Source organism: Microtus oregoni, unplaced genomic scaffold, assembly GCF_018167655.1.
Source record: "Microtus oregoni isolate MIOR12 unplaced genomic scaffold, Mior012 000022F_ref0000154, whole genome shotgun sequence".
Lineage (NCBI taxonomy): Eukaryota > Metazoa > Chordata > Mammalia > Rodentia > Cricetidae > Microtus > Microtus oregoni.
The window spans coordinates 11,543,485-11,559,248 of NW_024543081.1; the positions used below are offsets into that span (position 1 = coordinate 11,543,485).

A 15,764-nucleotide genomic window follows, 5' to 3' on the forward strand; every position below is an offset into this window, starting at 1 on the left:
TCAAATGCAAATTGACAGCTCACATCTCCCTTTGGACTTACAGCCTGCCACCTCTGGCTGCCCACTCAACATCACTCCTTGAGGTCCAAGAGACAGTTTGGGACCCGCATCCCACACAGATCCCTGATATTAGCCCCCCAAGCATGCTCCTGTACACCCCTCTTCTCAGAATATGGAAGGCACCATGACTTCAGCACTGACTTTGATAGAACTTTCCGTTTGATACTTCACATCTAGTCCGTCAACAAATCTTGCTGGCTCCATCTCAAAGTCTACCCAGAATCTGAGCACTTCTCTCACCTCTGCTACCACCACCTGGTATGAGCTATATCCTCCCTGGGGTCTCCACTCATGTCCTAGTTCCTCCATTCTCCACCAAGCAGCTAGCATGGCCTGGAAACTGCCGATCAGATTCTGGAACTCCATTTCACCTAAAACCCCTCCTGGCATTGCATAGCAGATTTAGAGTAATGCCACCTGCAGTCATGTGTTATATCAACGATGGGCTTTTGTTCTGAGATGCTCAGTATTCTGAGATGCTGTAAACAGGATGAGGCTGCACCAGCATCACAGGGCAGGCTTTTAAAAGCAACCGTCTTACTACATTTATTTAGTTTGTGTTCATGTGGTGCAGGAGGGTGTGTGGGCATCAGAGGACAACTTGCAGGAGTTGGTTTTCTTTTAATGTGGGTCTGAGGATTTCACTCAGGTCATACTGAGTGGCATGCACCTTTATCTTGTGAGTCATCTCTTGGATACATAGTCAGCATTTTAATTTGTTTCTTTTTTTTTTTCTTTTTCTTTTTTTTTTTTTTTGGTTTTTCGAGACAGGGTTTCTCTGCAGCTTTGAAGCCTGTCCTGGAACTCTCTTTGTAGACCAGGCTGGCCTCGAACTCACAGAGATCCACCTGCCTCTGCCTCCCAAGTGCTGGGATTAAAGGCGTGCGCCACCACCGCCCGGCTTAATTTGTTTCTTAATACACTCCAACCATAAAGATATAGTATAGCAAATCCAAGAATGAGCAAATTGCTGTTCATTCACTACAATTCATTGCAGTTCAGCCCCATCATAATATTGTGAGACCACTGTCCTTTGGCCCGTCATTGACTAAAACATCAATGCAGTATGTGACTATATTTCTATTTATGGCCAAGAGACTCTCAGACACTGGGACCCCTGATGACCTTGAGCCTCCACTCTCCTCAAGCCCTTGCTGCTTGGAGCAGTCCTTGTCCTTCCCTAGACAGGCCAGTTCTCACCGCCTTAGGAATGCTTTCCTCCCTCCCTCTCCTATTGCTGCCGCCACAACCAGCGATGCACAACTGAAGTCAAAGCATCATTGACTCAGCCAGGCACCATAATCTCAGCACCTGAGAAATACAGGCAGATATGAGCTCTGTGTGCAAGGCCAGCCTTGAGTCCCAGCACAGCCAGGATTACACAGAGAAACCTTTTCCTGATAAAACAAAAAACAAAACAACAAAAAACCAAACTCAAAAAAAACACACACTTGACTCTAAGACATAGCATCTACACTGATTGTCATATATACAAATAAACATATATATATGTTCCTGGCACCAAAAAATGCTTATAAAATAATAACAGGCGGTAGAGAAGACTATGATCCGAGGTCAGATGGAACCTAGGATTTAAATTATTTATTTTTATTTGCATTGGTGTTTTGCCTGCATGTATGTCTGTGTTAAAGTATCAGATCCCTTGGAACTGGAGTTACAGACAGCTATGAGCTGCCACATGGGTGCTGGGAATTAAACCCAGTTTCTCTGGAAGAGCAGCCAGTGCTCTTAACCACTGAGTCATCTCTCCAGTCCCTGAACCTAGGATTTAGTTTACTTGCTCCATGTAAGTCCTCAAAAGTGAGGGTCTTGGTTAGTTCATGGCTGGATACCCTGACAGAGAGGGTGCTCAGAAGAGCAGTTAGATGGACGGGATGTGTGAATATCTGAGAATCCACTTGCTGTACGAACAGAAGGAGGCACGGGGAGAAATGTTATTGGTCATTACCCAGGCAGCAGGTGGAGTTGCTAGGGCAGGTTAGGCTTTAAAGTCTGAGTCTACCAGGCGCTGAGCCTCACTCATTCTTGCTTTCCCATCTATATCTTGGCAAGGTCTAGACAGGGAGAGACCCCACAGCTCTCTGTGAGCAGAATTCTCTCTTCTGTAATGTCCAGGGTTCCTAGCTCCTCCAGGAAGCTCTCAGGAGCCTCCTGCTTCTGAACTCACCTTAGGTTCTCTACGTTGGCCATCAGGCCCTGGCCTGTTCACTCCCAGCTAATTCCAAGCCTACCTCACCTGCTCTGCCTGTCCCTCACCTGAGTACTGCTGCAGCAGCCAGACCTTGAGCTCAATGAAACTATGGGCGAAGTGGCAGCTGTCCTCGCGCAGGCAACCATAGCGCACCTCATGGCGGCACACGTCAAACTGGAAGTGCTCTTGGAACTGACGGATCTTGGAGTACTTGAGAGAGGTGGAACGGACGATGTGCACCAGGCACCTGGCGGGCATATGGGACGTGCATGATGCTGACTATGGTCCCCACCACCCTCTGCCCTCCATCTACCTTTCCAGTGCCAAGCAAATCTGAGGAGAGAGCCTTCTCAGAGCCTGCTCCTGGGCACCTCCTGCCCTCGTAGCCCATCTCAGAATGTGGATGGCACAGGAGGTAAAGGGATCCTACACTCAAGACTTTAGTGCCAGCTCTGTTTTACTTGCGCCCCATCACAGACCTCTGGGGCCAGCTCAGCTTGCAACTGTCTACTGACAGAGGTGTCAGACCCCCCCCTATTGACAGGTTGGGAGAAGACAGAGCCCATGAATAGAAGGCACTGCCCCAGAGCTGGTCTTATCCCCAGGAGGATGATAGTGAGGCACTTCCTCTGGGTGGGGAAACTCAGTGGTCTTCAATGAACCCAACAAGATGGAAACAGCATTACTCTCAGGGAAGAGGAAACACAAGGCTGCAGGAGCTGCTGCTCCAACCTACAAGCAACCCTGGCCAGGCTGGGCTATAACCCCAGGACTGCATAACTCCAGGGCCTGACTCCATCCCTAATGGTGGAGCAGAACAGAGAACCAGAAAGAGCAAAGGCAATGGAGTCCTCCTGACCCAGCTCCTCCCAACTTGTTTGACACTGAAACCATGACAACGGAAGGTGCTGGTTGGCCACATTTGTCGGCTGACCAAGCTCTTCCCAAGCCTCAGCTTTTTTTTCTGTACAAGGGGCGCAGGAACCCCTCCCCAAAGGGCTGTGGAGACCATTCAATACCCAAGACAACAAGACAATGATTGGACAGTAAGTGTTCAACAAATGTGGTTCCTATCCTTTACGGGTGGACATGTCACCATTCTGTCCTTTTTGGCCGAGGCCTTTCCTTATCTGTCAAGGAACCGCCCCACCCTTGTCTGGCCAGCGGCCCAGCTGCAGGACTCACTTGTTGTTGTAAAAGCTGTGCTTGGCAGCCAGGTTGGAGCACACAGATGGACAGTCCTTGGTGCCTTTGCTGATGATCCGGGGCTTACTGTCGAAGCAGATCTGTCCGGGGAGGGCATGGGCTGGGACCTTCACAAGGCCACTTGGGGAGGGGATGGGTTAGAACTCCACAGTGGCCATCTAGGCAAGGACAACTGGTTCCTGTAAGCCCTGCCCTAGGTAGGGGGAGTGTGGAAGAGAACCCAGGCTCTGCGAACTGAACCTCAAGTCTCCTCATCACACAACTCCAGTGCCTGGGACAGGAGTTACTCCATGGCCTGGGCCTCAGTTTTCTCAACTGTAAGCTGTGAATGATTAACCTGCTTTGTCCCATTGGTTTACTGTGCAGGCCACAGAACGGTAGCAAAGAGTTCAGTAGCTCCTGTCTTATGGCCGTGGGCTACGATTCCCAAGCCAACTCTTCCCTAAAGAAAGACAGCACAAGTTTATCTCCTCCAAAGATCAGCAGATTGGGGTGGGCAGGGCCCCACAAACCCCTCCACCCAGGCCCTTACTCCTCAGAGATGAAAACAATACTGTCTCCACTTTTAACGAGCTACAGAGCCAAGACTAGGAAAAGTTGGTGGTCATGATGGTGCACACCTTTAATCCCAGTGCTCAGAAGTAGAGACAGATGGGTCTCTGTGAGTTCAATATAACTTGGTCTACATAGCAAATTTCAGGCCAGCCAGAGCCAAATAGGGAGTCTTTGTTTCAATATCCCCTCAAAACAAACAAACAAACAAACCCCTAACATTTGGAAAGCTCAGTGGAGCTACTAGGATCACAGCTGGCCTGGGAGAAAATGAAGAAATTTGGGAAGGATGGCAAGCTGGGTCACTGACAGGAAGCAGAGCAGGCACGGCCAGCCTGGAACACAGGTGGAGGGCAGAGGGAGAAGCCGAAAGGCAGGCCAAGGACACCTTGCTCTAGACAGCTAAGGTAGGCTAAATTCACTATACCCATTTGGGGACAACACTGGACAAGCTTCTAGGTCTACCTGGCCCCAGGAGGTGTGGGGGCTCGTCCTGGGATCTGGGCCTAGGTGCTGGGGCTTGGAGCACAAGTTGACTTGGCCATATGGCCCTCACCTCAAACCCCAGCATCGCCGGTAAATGAGAACAGTATCTGTGTGCTGGAGCTACCCAGGAAGAACAGATGGGGTCATTACTGTTTTCTTCCTGGCCTTGGTTTTCACCTTTGTAGAATGAGAAGCCAGACAGGATCTGGGTTCTAATAGGATCCCCAGGCCTAACTGTCTGACAGTCTCTGGCTCTAGTGATTTTAGAGCCACGCCTCACCACACCCACAGGCTCCAGGGCCAACAGCTCCTACAATGACCAATTGACCAGGGGCACAGCCCAGCCTGGGACTACTGGGGACTGGTGAAATGGTTGGGCAGGCGGGTACCTCACAGAGGAAGGTGAAGATGCCCTGGTGCTCCTTGAGGAGCTTGGCAATGGTGAGGCTGCCTCGCTTGACACCCCCTAGAGGGTCGAAGAGCAGGTCACGGTTGAGGGTGCCCTTCCGCTCCTCTGTCCACACGTCAATCTCCTCCTGATGGTAGGCGAAGGTGCAGTTATCCCCATACTTACAGTCTTGCTTGTTAATCATGTCTGCAAAGAGACAAGAGGACACATGTTCTGCCAGGTAGGGGAGGCAGCCCACAGCACCTGGGATTCACTGTGGGCAGCAGGACTCGGAACCACCAAGTCAGAGCACTGGTACTGGGTGCTGACCTCCCAGGAGAATGCTTTCCCCAATACCAGGTCCCAGTACTCTGTGCTTAGCACCTCCACACACCCCCACTGTGTCTGTGCAGGTAAAGCAAGACAAAGTGTGCCAAGGGATTTGTAGAATACGCACATCTCCATAAAGAGGAGGGGTTTTAGGATTATTCGCCAGGGAAGTGACTAACTGCGTGACTAGGGTCAGGAACACGGGCCACAGGTCTTGAAGGAGTGGGTTACATCCTCAGCTGCAGAGGGAGAGGGAAGTGGTACAGGGAATGGCTTCCAAGACCTGGGCCATCAGGCTTGAGGGGCAGAGCATGTGCCACGGGGTGGGGAATGTGGATGTGGGCATGCACTGGCCTTCATCCCAGCCATGGGCAGGGCTTCAGGGACGGACTGGTCTAGGAGGCCTGTGTGCAGCTGCAGTGAGCAGGGTGATGGCACAAGGCCAGAGCCGTGGTGGACTCTCAAAACTTCCGTTTCTTTCCTACAGTTATCCTGATATCTGCTGTTGAGAGCAGAAGGTTTAGTTTGTTTGAGACAGGGTTTCTCTGCAGCTTAGGAGCCTGTTCTGGAATTCGCTCTGTAGACTAGGCTGGCCTCGAACTCACGAGATCCACCTGCCTCTGCCTCCCAAGTACTGGGATTAAAGGCATATACCACCATACACCAGCAGAGAGCAGAAGGGTTTTATGCAGATGTCTGGTGTTGAGGTCAAAAGTGCTGCAGTACAGATGTGCTTAATCTCATGGCTGTTCAGAGAAACTGATAAAAAAACCAAATAAGGTCTATTCATTGCTGACCCAGTTTCTAGGAGCTGGAAGTGAGGACAAGGAAAATAGTGTGATCATTAAAAAACTGATAGTTGCAAGCCTTTCCTGTGTTTTCTATGGACTCTTCCCATCCCTTTGGGAATACTGTGGAGTAAGAACCTGGCTGTCTCTGGGCTGTGGGAATCTCACATGGGATGGTATAGGCTGTCACATATCTCCAGCTCCACAGGACATCCTGAGTGATCTCTGCCTTTGGACAAGGCCAAGAGAGGAGAGGCTGACTCTCAGGTGGGCCCCCGGCTTTATCTGAGCTCCATCTTCTCCTGTGGCCATTTTGCTATAACCTGGGAGGAGCTAGACCTGGCTGGCACCAGCCCCACTATGGTCCACTCACCTTTGCACAGGTAGTAGGAGCCTACAAAACTGGTTTTGGTGGGCCGGGGCCGGATGCGCTTCCAGATCTGGTCCTCTGAGCTCCGAAGTCGGCCGAGAAGGACGTCCCTTTTGCACTTGTGTTCAAGGCCCTCGCGGTAGGTGTAGTCACCAGCCCTGGGGCCTGTGGACAGGGTACACAGGGATGCAACTCCAGGACAACCCGACACCCTTATCTGGGTCGCTATAGCTCCCACTGTGTCTCCCCTGGCATGTTCTTGCTGGGAAGAGAGAGGACTTGGGAAGCCCTCCAAGGAACCCACCACATGACTGCCCCAACAGGTCTGGGCCTAATGAGTCTACTCTTGATTTGTGAAGGCAGTATTTGGCGGAGGGCGGGTCCTAATCAGGGTCCACCCCTTCCTTTCCTTCAGGGGAAGGCCTTGTTTTCCTACATGAATCTCCCACTGATAGACAGGTACTTTTGGTCCTGGCTTCCACATTCCTGAGATTCCCAGCATCTTCAGGGCAGAGGGGTGCTGCTGCATATGCGAGATTACCTGTTTTGGGGTAGCATAGCTGACAGGCCTGCTTGAACTCATGGGTGGCAGCCAGAGGGTTCTTGATGAGCAAGGCGGTGTTGGGCATGGAGGGCTCCGGCTATAATGGGAGGATGTTGGCCATCTTGGGCCCTGAGTGGTACCTGGACCACCAGGGCCAGCCAATGCAATTGATATAGGTATGTTTTTGACCCCCTCCTCCAATTTGTCCTACCCAGTATCAGAACTGCGGCCTAGGACCCTCTTCCACATCTTCCCAGGCCTTGTATTTGTGGTACAAGGGGACTCTTGTACCACAAACATCAGGGCCTGCTTCTGAGGCCTCTGGGCTAAGGCAGGACAATGAGTAGAAGCCAGCTTAGCCCCAGAATACTTCCTTGGATTGAAGGTAGAGAAATGCCAGTAGACTTGTTTAAGGGCTTTACCCATGCTGTCTCTGCAGGGTCCCAGAAATCAAGACAGGAAAAGTAGACCCAAGGAAAGCCAGTGATTGTTCTAGGGCCACTCAGCTAGCATCTAAGCCAAAGTTAACATACACGCTGCTCATTTGTGGTTTATTTGAATCCAGAGCAGGCTGAGCCCAGAGATGAGAGACTTGATACTACTAGGGCCATCACTTATGGCTGCTCAGCCTCCCCCTCACACAAGAGGGTAAGGATGCCCAATGTGTGCTCTCCGCATAAGGCATGGAGGAAGGGCCAGAAGATCACTTGGGGCTGGTCTATTCTGAGGGTGTCCCTCTTGGAGAATGCAGCATCTCACCAATGCAGAGGGCTCATCTTACCCCCAATCTGGGGCTCATAACCCCAGGATGAGTAAGAAGCCTGGTTTGGGATCCCCACTCAAGTTACTCACTGAGGGGGCTGGCTTCTGAGTACTGCTTGGAGGACGGTGGTCCTGTGAGCTGGTCTCTTCTAGGAAAAAAGACACGGGAGTCATGCGCCCTAGCACTGAGGACATGAGGGGCCTTTCTGGGATGCCTCGTACATTTATTTCTACCTCAGAGAAGCTTCATGGGCCCACCCTCCTATTTTCATGGTCACAGCCCTGGAGCAAAGAGGCTCCAACATGTCCACCCTTGCTTATGCCTTCTGAGGCTTCCTGCTGCCCATGGGAGAAAGTCCAGACTTTTAGCTTGGCTCACAGTGAGACCATGGCTCAGCCACATTTCCCCCAGGACCCCTGTTCTGGCCCTCAGCCATCCCTGATCCTCCACCATACAGACCCTATGCCTCCAAGCCATTAGGTCCCTCCAGAAGGAATCCCTGGCTCCTCTCTACCCTGCCATCCCATGAGTCCCTCAGTCTTGAGCGCCCTAGACGATCTCTGACCTCCAAAAGCCAGCCTTATAAAGGCCTGCTCAATTTCCTATGTCTATGGCTCCCAGCCCAGAGAAGAGTCAAGGGAGCTCAGAACCTTGCATCAGAATCATGTCCATGGGACCTGAGTCTGGAGGTTCAGGGCTCAGGAGGCCTGGGGAGAGCAGCAGATGGGGTCACTAACACAGCTCTACTGTTTGGTCTAGAACGAAGACACCCAGTCTGAGACTCAGGCTCCAACAGCACTGAGCGCAGGAGAGATAAGACAGTGTGGACTGCTCTGGACTGTGATGGGGATGAGGGCATGTGCTTTGGAGGCACAGAGCTGCAAAGATCAGAGACACGGAAGCACTGACAAGGGAGTAGAGCGAGAGAGTGTACCCACCAAGGCCTCACCTATGAAGGAGTCAGGCTTGTCCAGGGAGCCTCGGGCTGAGCCAAAGCTGTCAAGGGCATCTAGCTGAGCCTCAGAGTATGGTAATAGATCCAGGGGGTCCAGCGTGGGCCCTGGAGAGTCAAGGGCATCCAGCACAGAAGCAGCCAGCTTCCTGGAGGGGTCCATGACAAGGCCAAAGGAGGCAGGAGGCAGTGGGCTGGACACAGGGATAGAGCCACCCACTACAGGTGGCAACAGTGGGGTCCCACCAGGAAACACGGGGATCAGCTGAGGCAACTCACTAGGCACACCACTGCCAGGCAGGCCACCCTGGACCAGAGACTGCAAAGTGGGGACAGAGTCAGGGGTCAGAAGAGAACATGACCATCCAACCCGCGGGGTGGGGCATTCTAGGAACCAGCTATTCCTCCACAGCCTGTCTTAAATGCTCAAGAAGAGGCCCTGGCTCTCTGCTCAGTCCTCCTGGGGTCTGCTCTGAAGACTCCGGCAAGACCCTCTATCCTCCCAACTGTGAAGCTGGGGCCTTTCCTTGCCTCTTCGTGAGAGACGGGCTTAGAGGCACGGAACAAGTCAGCAACATGGCTCACCAGAGAGTCCAGGAGGGTGTCCAGCTCCGGACCAAACACATCTGCATCTGAGAAGTCGTCGAGGCCCTCAGTGCTGGGGAGTGTCCTGCTGCTGCCGTCCAGGGGGGCCAGTAAGTCCAGAACGTGAGGGAACAGGGGCATCGTGGGAGTGGAGGGGAGCAGGGCCGGGGAGTCCCGTAGGTCCACGTAGCAGTCTGTGGAGGGGGTGGGCTCAGTAGCTGAAAGGGTCCTGTGTGGTGGGGGTGTTGCCTAGTCACTAAGCCAACACCTTCCCTTCTTCCCCAGTTCCACGGGGACCTGATTTCCCTATTCCCTGCCCCAGGCCCAGAGCTAGTCAAGGAAGGAAGATAGCCTGGAGCTGGTGGGGGGTGAGGGGGAGTCCTCATGGTCCTGACTCCACTCCAGTACCCACAGTGTCCCCCTTCTCTCGGGCCACCAGTGTCCTATTTGAGCATTATTAGCTATAACCTGGAATCCCATGAACAGAGCAAAGAAGCAAGGACTCTGAACTGTGGTACTCAACAGGGGCAGGCATGGGTGAAGGAGAGGACAAGTGGAGGGAGCGTCCCTTCCTGTCCTGCATTAGTGTCCCACTCGACAGAGCTGAGACAGTACCTGTCTCGATGTCATCTATGGATCCCAATCCGTTAGACGTTCCCTGTGGAGAGGAAGGTCAGGTGACAGATGGAGGATGGGATGCCACAGGGCCCCCCTGACTAAACCCACGGCCACCCACTGAGGAACGAACACCTACCACACTTGTGACCGGCTTTTCAGTCAGGGCCTGGGCAGGCTTGGGTTAGGAGAGGTATAGTGGGACTAGCCTAGCAGGTGTACTGCAGGGCGCAGCGGTCCCAGGGAAGGGCTATACCTCTGGGTCTCAGTTTCCTTACCTGAAGTCCTAGCCATATCCTCAGACAAGGGTTTTGGGTTATTTTGTTTTTGTTTTTGAGACAGGGTCTCACTGTGTAGCCCTGGCTGTCCTAAAATTCACTATGTAGACAAGGCTATCCTTGAACTCAGAGATCCACCTGCTGGGATTAAAGGCTGTGACAAGGGTTTTACTGAGCCCCTCACCTCACAGATGGTTTCTCATCAGAAGACAAAGGCGTCCCCCTGCCCAGGCTCAGCCCCAGCCTCACAGGAAGCTTCCCTCCCTCCAAGGAGAATGTTGTCTGGTGGAAGCCAATCCCCACTGCGTAGATGAAACAGTTCAGAGGACAAGGAGCAACCTGGCCAGGATCACAGGAGCCACCCCCTAGGCCCCAGGCCTAGTTCAGGAGAGTCTGAACTCTGCGGCTGTGTGTGTTGGGGTCACAGTCTGAGAGCATCCTCTGGGCTGGGGAAAGGCTGGAGCTTGCTCTGGTTTGGCCAAGTCATGAACCCTATCTGGACTAGTTTCCTCGTTTGTAAAGGACACAGAGCCACACTGTCCGGAACTGTTACGGAGACGGAGCACAGAGGAGGCCGGCTGCACAAGCAGCTCTCTGTACTCATCACGAGTGTAGCGTGTGCTGTCAGGAGGTTAGCTCTCCAGCCTCCCTTTCTGGGCCCCAGTGAACTTCTCTGCCTTGTTTCAGCCACAAGAGACGCAAGTCACTCCTCAGCCCTGAACACACCCCTCTTTTCCCCGATCCCTTCACCATCCAGCAGAACCTTGTGTGTCCAGGATGACCCTGTCTCCTTCCTGTTCTGTGGAGAAGGCCCAGACTCTCAGCATTAGCCCCTTCCTAAGGGCAGCAGCAGAAGTCATCCAGCATCCTGCCTCACCTACTGTTTTAGCCAACACTCTGTGAGACGCTCGGCGGCTGCCGCTCTTGGGTCAGTGTAGGGCTGTCTGACTAAGGCCTGCCTTGAGCCTGTCCGGTCTGTCGGTTCTCTGGGACCAGGCATTCTCCCAGCCCCACCCCTGAGCCTGTCCTCAGATCACACAGTGAATACGTGCACATCTGTTCCCTGGGTGTTTGTACACCACAGATAAGTTGCTCAGATCAAGGCTGCTGTGCTGATCGGGGAGCTGCTTTTCCCACAGTGCGTACAGACAGGAGTTGAGGGGAAAACAAAGGAGGCCAGGGATGAACACCTTACGGACAGCTGTCATTCTCCCCATCAGTGTTGCCTAGGCCCTGTAGGACAAGAGTGGCCGCCCAGCCCTCCTGTCCTGGCTTTTCTCTCCCTGCCCTTTTGCATGGAACCCCTGCTACTAATAGTCACTTGGCAATAATGGCCTAAGATACCCAAAGGCCTGAGGGAAGGGGCGGAGTGGCCACCTCAGAGATGAGCCCCTGGTGCCCAGTACAATCTACAGGATAGTCATATGTGAGATCTGGCTGCTGTGTTCTCTGTGGGCTTCTCCAGCACGGGAGTCATTTCTCAGGATGGCCTCAGAATCTGACCCCCAACATGTGCCCTGAGGAACTATACCAGTGGAGGGAGCCCCTTCCTCTCCTGACTATAGGGCCTCTCTGCTCAGGCTGCTCTCTCTGGCCTGTGAATCCCATTCCCTCTCTACCAGGCTGAACCGCTTCCCAACAAGGAGCCCACACAGTCTTCCTTCAGCTTCTTTCTCAGCTCTGGCGCCTTGTAGACTCAGATCTGCTGTGAGCACAGCCCAGGCCACCCACTTGTAGGCACACAGGTGGAGTGACCAACTGGCCAGAGAAGTGACTCCGTGTTGGAGAAGCCCACAGGGCACGCAGCACCAAATCTCTCATGTGACTGTCCTGTAGATCTACAGAATGCCAGGGGCTCAGCCTAGACACCACCTGCTGCTGGCTTCTACGCTCTCAGGTGTTTCTTGTACTGAGATAGGCCTCGCCTTATCCTCTTCATGGGCAGTTCCATTCTGCTTGGGCTTCTCACAGACCTCCATAACTGTGACCAGTCCTGACCTTTGTGGATGAGGTTCGATGTATTGATAAGGAAATGGGTTGGTGAAAGACACGGTGCTGTCTGGGGCCTTTGTAGTCCACTGCCTGAGCTCTTGGAATGGATGGAGACAGACAGACTGGTATGAAGTTGGGGAAGCATTTGGGGTCCTGGATCATGCCTACCTGATCTGTCACACCAGTCGGGGTGCCATTACTAAGCAGAGAAAATGTTTCCAATTCCTGCCAGAGATTGGGGAGAGGTAGATAGAGATCAAGAATGTGGAAACAGGCAAAACATCCCACACAGTCAGGACAACACAAAGACCCTGACACCAGCTGTGGGGTCTTCGGTGCCACCCAAGACTCCGTACCTACAGACTGCCGCTGCCACCTGCTCTGGCTCCCAGGGTCACATGGGGCTTTTTCATTTTTTTATTTTTAAATTCCAAGTGTGACCTGGACTGAGGATCTAAACATACACATTTCTATGACGTGCCAGGAGCCATCTTGTATTTTCCCGTTTTAGTCCTCCCATGAGCCTCCTGAGGTGGGCGTAGTATCTGTCTTCCAGATGTGGAAACAGGCAGTAACGTGTCCAAGGTCAGGCCAGAAAAACTTAAGCCATATGTTCTGGGACACGCAGTTTCCAGACACACGGCAGGTGACATATGTGGACACTAACATTCAGACAGGCACCATGAGGAGAACATTTGAGAACACAAAACTGAAGGGCACCAGTGTCAACTTGGGCCATCTCCAGGGTGGTTAAAGTCGTCCAGGGCAGTGGAGAGAGCTGTTTTAACAGCTGGTGTCTAAGGGAAGCTGGGAGCTTTGGCTGTTCTTTCCGCTTCCCCAAGGTCCTGCTACTCATTCCAGGGCTTTCAGCCAACAGGGAGGAAGGTCACCTGCTGTCATCCCCTCTCTCCTTACCAGGCTCTGGCTACCTCACTTGGGATCCCTACAGTGCCTAGTCCCTCTTTCGCACCCCACTTCTTTATGCCCATCCCAGCTCCCACCTACCTGGGGTCTCTTATACGCCTTCCGCACCCGCAGCCCGAGCTTCTGAGCCAGCTCCTGACCCAGCTGAGTGACATTTTCATCCTGCGGAAGGCAGGACATAGGGTTAGGTGGGTTAGGTAGCCCCGGTGCTCACGGCTGTGCTTCTGCAGTCTCATGTGGCCTTGGGAGGTGACATTGGCTTTCCAAGTCACTGCTGGGAACAGTGGGGGAGGCAAAGGAACACATTTGCTTTTATCTTTTTCCATCTTATCTCTAAGACAGGGACTTGCTACCTTTGCTGGGCTGGCCTTGAATTCCTGGGATTATGGGTACCACCCACTGTGCCAGACTGTAATTTTCATTTTCTAGTGGTGCTAGGAATCGGTCTCTGTGTGGACCTGGCTGTCTGAGGTCTCTTTGTAGACCATGTTGGCCTCCAGCTCACAGAAATCTGCCTGCCTCTGCCTCCTAAATGCTGGGATTAAAGTTTCATTATTAATCTCTTTTTCTTTGTAGAGTTGGGGAAGAAGCCCAGAGTCTTGCACATCCTAGGCAAGTGCTCTACTATGGGTCACACCCCCAGCCCTTAACTATTTTATTTCTAGAATCCTGCGAGTGACAGTGAGCGTGAGAGCCCCTGGGCTGCGCTCACGCACTCCAGCCTCAGTCTCTCCCCGGGGGAGCCATGCTGCTGCTCTGACTTTTCCCTCCATATCTTTTCTAGAAAGACCGGTAAAGAAGAGGACAGGAGTCCCTGTACAGCCACTAGGCCAGAGACAAAGTTTCCAGGAAGGACATTTTGTGGATTCTATACTGTAGTTACACCTGACAAACATAAGTGCTAGCCGGGTGGTGACAGTGCACGCTTTTAACCCCAGCACTTGGGAGGCAGAGGCAGGTGAATCTCTGTGAGGTCGAGGTCGGTCAGCTTGGTCTACAGAGTGAGTTCCAGCACAGCCAGGACTACACAGAGAAACCCATCTCGGGGGTGGGGGGAAAAAAGAAGTGCTTGGGAGTTTGGGAAGGTAACAGACCTGGATGCCAGGATTGTTTCAGTTAGTCACCAAAGGGCAGCGGGCCTTTTATTTATTTATTTATTTATTTATTTATTTATTTATTTATTTCGTTAGTTAGTTAGTTAGTTAGTTCGTTCGTTTTTTCGAGACCGTGTTTTTCTGTGTAGCTTTTGTGCCTGTCCTGAAACTCGCTCTGTAGACCAGGCTGGCCTCAAACTCACAGAGATCCGCCTGCCTCTACCTCCTGAGTGCTGGGATTAAAGGCATATGCCCCCACCACCACTGAGCTGGGTAGTGGGCCTTGATGTGTGCCTGTGTGGACACCATATAGTAAATACATATAAAGTGACCAAAAGGCAGAGTGAGGCATATACCAGCTTTAGTGAATAAATGACAAGGGGCGACATACATGTGAGTGTCCAGCAAAGCTCTCTCTTTGTCACTTCCCCACCCAGTGACAGCCCAACAACGACATCTCTTCATCTCGAAAACGAGGATGAGAGCTTCAGTTTGGCAGCACAGGGCTGTTGGAGGCTGAGGGATGGTATATATACTACACTGCAGTTTTACCAATGGCGACACACAGTCCCAGCTCATCAACCTCCCACGACGCAGAAGTATGTGGTGGCAAGGAGCACTGGAGGGCCAGCACGCATGCTTGGGAGACAGGACTCACGTGGGGAAGGGCGAGGGAGCACCGGCTGCTGCATTCATAGGCCTCTTTGTGGCGCCCCAGCTCATTGAGGGCACGCGCCTTGCGGAACAGTGCCCGGATACTCTCGCTGTCCAAGCCCAGCGCCTTCTCACTGTCCTCCAGCGCCTTCTCATACAGGCCCTATGGGAGACAACCAGGGAGCCCGCTGGTCAGCGTCTCTGACCCTAGGCACGGAAAGCAACCTCACTTCCCTGCGGAGGAACTGCAAAGGGGATGGCCTCGGGGACCGGGATGAAGAGTTTCAGGGCAGAGGTCGGAGAGAGAGGGCAGCGTTGACTCCGATGGCGTAAAGATGACAGGCTGATGTAGGTACTAGCAGGACCCTGTGGGTACAGCCGCAGCAGTGAGCCTGCGGGGTGACACAGCTGTTGACCTGTCTGTCCTTGGCTTGGAACGTCAGGGACTAAGAATGACAGTAGCCCCTCCTCAGTGATGCAATCAGGGAGAAAGGTCACCCCTGAAATTCTAATTCAGTTCATCTGGGGTGGGGCTGTGATGGAGGATGCTTGCTGATGTTGTTTTGTTGTGGCTATGACTGTGTTTGTGGGTGTGTGTGCCCAGGGGTGCGCAGGGAGGAGCCAGAGGCCTCCATCTTATTTCTTCAGACAGGATGTCTCATTGGACCTGGTTTCACTGACTGAAGAAACTGGCAGGACCAGTGATTCTCAGAATGCGGATCACGACCCCCGGGTGGAATAATCTTTTCACAGGGGTTGCTTAAGACCATCACAAAACGGGGGCTGGAGAGATGGCTCAGTGGTTAAGAGCATCGCCTGCTCTTCCAAAGGTCCTGAGTTCAATTCCCAGCAACCACATGGTGGCTCACAACCATCTGTATGAGGTCTGGTGCCCTCTTCTGGCCTGGAGACATACACGCAAACAGAATATTGTATACATAATAAATAAATAAATAAATATTTTTAAAAAA

At 52.6% G+C, this 15,764-nt stretch overlaps 1 protein-coding gene across 2 annotated transcripts in view; it reads right to left on the minus strand.

Annotated features, from left to right (window-relative positions):
* The window catches only part of Zc3h7b (zinc finger CCCH-type containing 7B), a 54,884-nt gene that overhangs the window by 11,334 nt on the left and 27,786 nt on the right, over nt 1-15,764 (minus strand). Inside the window, exons 5-16 of one of the 2 annotated variants that reach the window (XM_041672456.1) lie at nt 14,798-14,956; nt 13,127-13,207; nt 12,290-12,346; nt 9,852-9,894; nt 9,237-9,430; nt 8,649-8,970; nt 7,789-7,844; nt 6,934-7,033; nt 6,396-6,557; nt 4,906-5,111; nt 3,458-3,558; nt 2,338-2,519 (exon numbers count right to left, since the gene is read on the minus strand). In XM_041672456.1, the coding sequence (XP_041528390.1) occupies nt 2,338-2,519; nt 3,458-3,558; nt 4,906-5,111; nt 6,396-6,557; nt 6,934-7,033; nt 7,789-7,844; nt 8,649-8,970; nt 9,237-9,430; nt 9,852-9,894; nt 12,290-12,346; nt 13,127-13,207; nt 14,798-14,956 (1,663 nt within the window). Of the gene's footprint in view, nt 1-2,337; nt 2,520-3,457; nt 3,559-4,905; nt 5,112-6,395; nt 6,558-6,933; nt 7,034-7,788; nt 7,848-8,648; nt 8,971-9,236; nt 9,431-9,851; nt 9,895-12,289; nt 12,347-13,126; nt 13,208-14,797; nt 14,957-15,764 lie in introns of both variants that reach the window. The other variant, XM_041672455.1, reaches the window with a different exon arrangement.